Source organism: Mercurialis annua, linkage group LG8 (assembly GCF_937616625.2).
Source record: "Mercurialis annua linkage group LG8, ddMerAnnu1.2, whole genome shotgun sequence".
Classification (NCBI taxonomy): Eukaryota; Viridiplantae; Streptophyta; class Magnoliopsida; order Malpighiales; family Euphorbiaceae; genus Mercurialis; species Mercurialis annua.
In genome coordinates, this window is record NC_065577.1 from 17,668,477 (window position 1) to 17,671,693 (window position 3,217).

Below are 3,217 nucleotides of genomic sequence, written 5' to 3' on the forward strand. Positions count from 1 at the left end.
AGAGACAAGATATGCTGTGGAGGATGGATGTTGAACATATCAAGTAATGCCAAGAGTGCATTCAACTTCATGAGATTAAGAGACCATGGTGTATAAACACGGAAGTGTTAGGTTGAACCGTACAAGTTTAGGAGAACGTGTACTAGTAAAGCAATACAGATAAATGCTATAAAGAGATCTCCTTGACCTAAGTAAAACTACTTTCAATAAGGATGTACACATGGAATACAAGCATTTAAACGAGTTTCGATATACACTATGGAATATTTCAAGAGAGATTTGATCCGTAGTATAAGATCACGAAATTACTAAGTCAACGGAGCGGAGAAATGCTAAGCAACAAGGACGTAATATATTTTCATTTTACGACCAACAAAAGTGAGGTTATGCATCATAAGGAGATAAATAATAAATATAAAATTAAAAGTAGCAGAACTACAAATGAGACGATTAATATGGATAAGTAAGTCGAGTAATGCAAGTAAGGAACCTTGATACAGGAAAGTAAGTAAGAAGCTGTTAAGAAATGATGTCATATGATATTTCAAAGAACACGATGGATTGTAAAACAATGATAGTGTATAGTATTCGTACACCTCAATCTTATCAGAAGATTGTGATCAAGGTAGTAACAAAATAAGAAACAAGATATTAAGTAACTTCCGATCACTACAAGTTAGCGACGGAAATTTCCGTCACTAACACATGGAAATCCGTCGGTAAACTTAGTTACCGACGGACTGCCGACGGATGGTATCCGTCGGCAACGCTTTTCGTCGGCATTCATTGGCGACAAAAAATATCCGTCGGGAAATGACACTGACGGAAAAAAGTGGTCGGTAAAAATATAAATCCGTCGGTGAGTTGTGACTAACACACCGACGAAGATCCGACGTTTTACCGACCGATAATTCCGTCGGCAAATATTGCGACGGATTGTCGTCGGCAAAACCGTCGGTGAAAGAGGGACGTTGCCGACGATGATCCGACGATATACCGACGGATATTCCATCGGGAATATTTACCGACGGAAAATCCGTCGGTAACTTCCGTCGCCCCTTGTTTTCTTTACCGACGAATAATCCGTCGGTAGTTGTTGTCGGAAAATGGTATTAAATTACCGAAGGAATAATCTGTCGGTAAAGAAGAAATCCGTCGGTAATACGGCTTCATTTCCGACAAAAAAATTGCCGTTTTCCTGCCCGTTATGGGATGTTTTTTTCTATTATACCTCTTCAGAATTACAAAAATAATATATACATACAAACAGACTAAATAAGATGAATCAAAAGTATCTATATATAAATACGGAATAAGCGTTAACAAATTTGTCGATGTTTATAAGCATAATACTGTATAGGAATACAAAAAACTAAAGTCTAGTAATATCCTCGTCATCTGGACCTGAGGGGGGCTGCGGGGGGCGAATGGCTTCTGGTAGAGTGCTCATCATCTTTGCCAGCTCCGAGCGGACCCTCTCAGCAATCCGCTCGTCGACGGAAGACTCCACATCCCTCTGAATCTCTTCCCGCATCCCTTGCACCCGAGCGGATACCTCTCTCTGGATCCGCTCCTCGATATCCTCGGTCGAGTGAGTCTGCTGGGACGACGAGCAGGAGCCGCGGCGCACACCGGTGCCCTTGAATGACGCGATGTACGAAGCTGCAGCTGAACCAACTCCGTAAACCCGCTACTTCTTCACCGTCTCGAGAGACAAGAACAGTTCGTTCTCGTCGATGGACTGCGGGGTCGACGAACTGCCCTCAGCCGGTGAGGACTGGGTCGCAGCTGCACGCTCTGCAAGGAAACGCTCCTGAAAAAATAAACAAGTAGTCAAGTTAGTACGATTTCGATAATCGAAAACAGAAATAGTTAAACTTTAAATTCCTAACTAAAATTCGGCAGCATCTCCTCTATAATACGAGCATCACCCATTTTCAGGGACTTCCTGCAAACAAACATGGACTATATACAATTCACAATTCACAGTTCACAGTTCAAAATTTATATTTCACATGTTTTAATTAACTACAATCAAGTAATAACGATTCAATTTCAAGTTACATCAGACTTACATGCTTATCCTGCGACCTCTTGTCGACAAACTTGTTACGATCGTCCTTTGTCGAGTGCATACGAACATGCAACTCAGCATATGTCGCAGGACGACCGAGCTCCTGACTCTGAGACAAAAAATCATAAATTTAATTCGATATAAATAATGAACATTTAAACACTATAATCATTTAAGTCTGAAGAATACAAATTTAGAAAACTTACCAAAACGGTCATATGCTTCACAGCTGAGCGCGATCCTGCCGTGTGGCGCACCGGTCCAGTCCCGGGCCCTGACGGCTCACTCATCCTGTTAGCCCGAGCGATGGCGGACTTCCTCTTCGCCGCAGCCGTATCCCAAATCGCATTCCATGCCGCCCAAATATCATCTGTGACACAGTTATCCCTAACACTCTTCATCGCGTGAATTGTGTCCTTGTAACGATTAGCAGCATGTCTCATAAAGACATCTCTAATCGCCTGCTCGGGATAGATGGAGTCCCACCAAATCTTCTTCTGCACGTATTTAACAAATAAATAGATAATTAATTAGTAAATTTGAATAATATGGAACTTAAAATTGAATAAAATGTTAATGTAAATATTACCTTGAACTCCTCCCAGTAGAACGTCTTCTGCTCCGCCTTCAATCCCTTCCAGGAAGAACCTTCTATGAACCAGCAGGAACGAAAGATGTCCAGCAAGCCTCTAGAGACCTTCCCGCTGTCATGTAGCCGCTCCCTATCATTTCAAAACATAAAATTAGTTAAATAGTGTTTTATAAATAAACTTTAAAAAATGGATAACAGTGATAATACCTCAAAGAGTCAGGTGCGACCTTTAACCTCCCCGAGGCATCAATCTCGTACTCGACCTGCTGCTGGGCCTCCCTCTGCGGATCGTCCCCGTCAGGTGGAGCGTCTTTGGAGGGAGTGTCTCTCGGATCTCTCTGATGACGGTCCTGAACATGTCTGCGGCTACCCTGACCCCTCATATCTACAAAGAAGTAGATATGCACATACAATTTCATACATAAATAACAAATATTAATAAATAATTAATCAATTCGTCGATAAACATACATATAAAAAACATAAATATCAGTCATTAATGCATGTAACAATACTAGTCATACAGATTCTATTACATTAATTAGCCTACA

General features: G+C 41.3%; 1 protein-coding gene across 1 annotated transcript; it reads right to left on the reverse strand.

Annotated features, from left to right (window-relative positions):
• Nucleotides 1–1,690: 1,690 nt before the first annotated feature.
• LOC126661714 (uncharacterized) lies at nt 1,691–2,913 on the reverse strand. Its single transcript, XM_050355576.2, has 5 exons — nt 2,901–2,913; nt 2,664–2,722; nt 2,281–2,571; nt 2,076–2,183; nt 1,691–1,813 (listed from the first exon to the last, which is right to left on the reverse strand). The coding sequence occupies exons 1-5, from the start codon at nt 2,911–2,913 to the stop codon at nt 1,691–1,693; spliced, it is 594 nt and encodes a 197-aa protein (XP_050211533.2).
• Between the last annotated feature and the right edge of the window lie 304 nt (nt 2,914–3,217).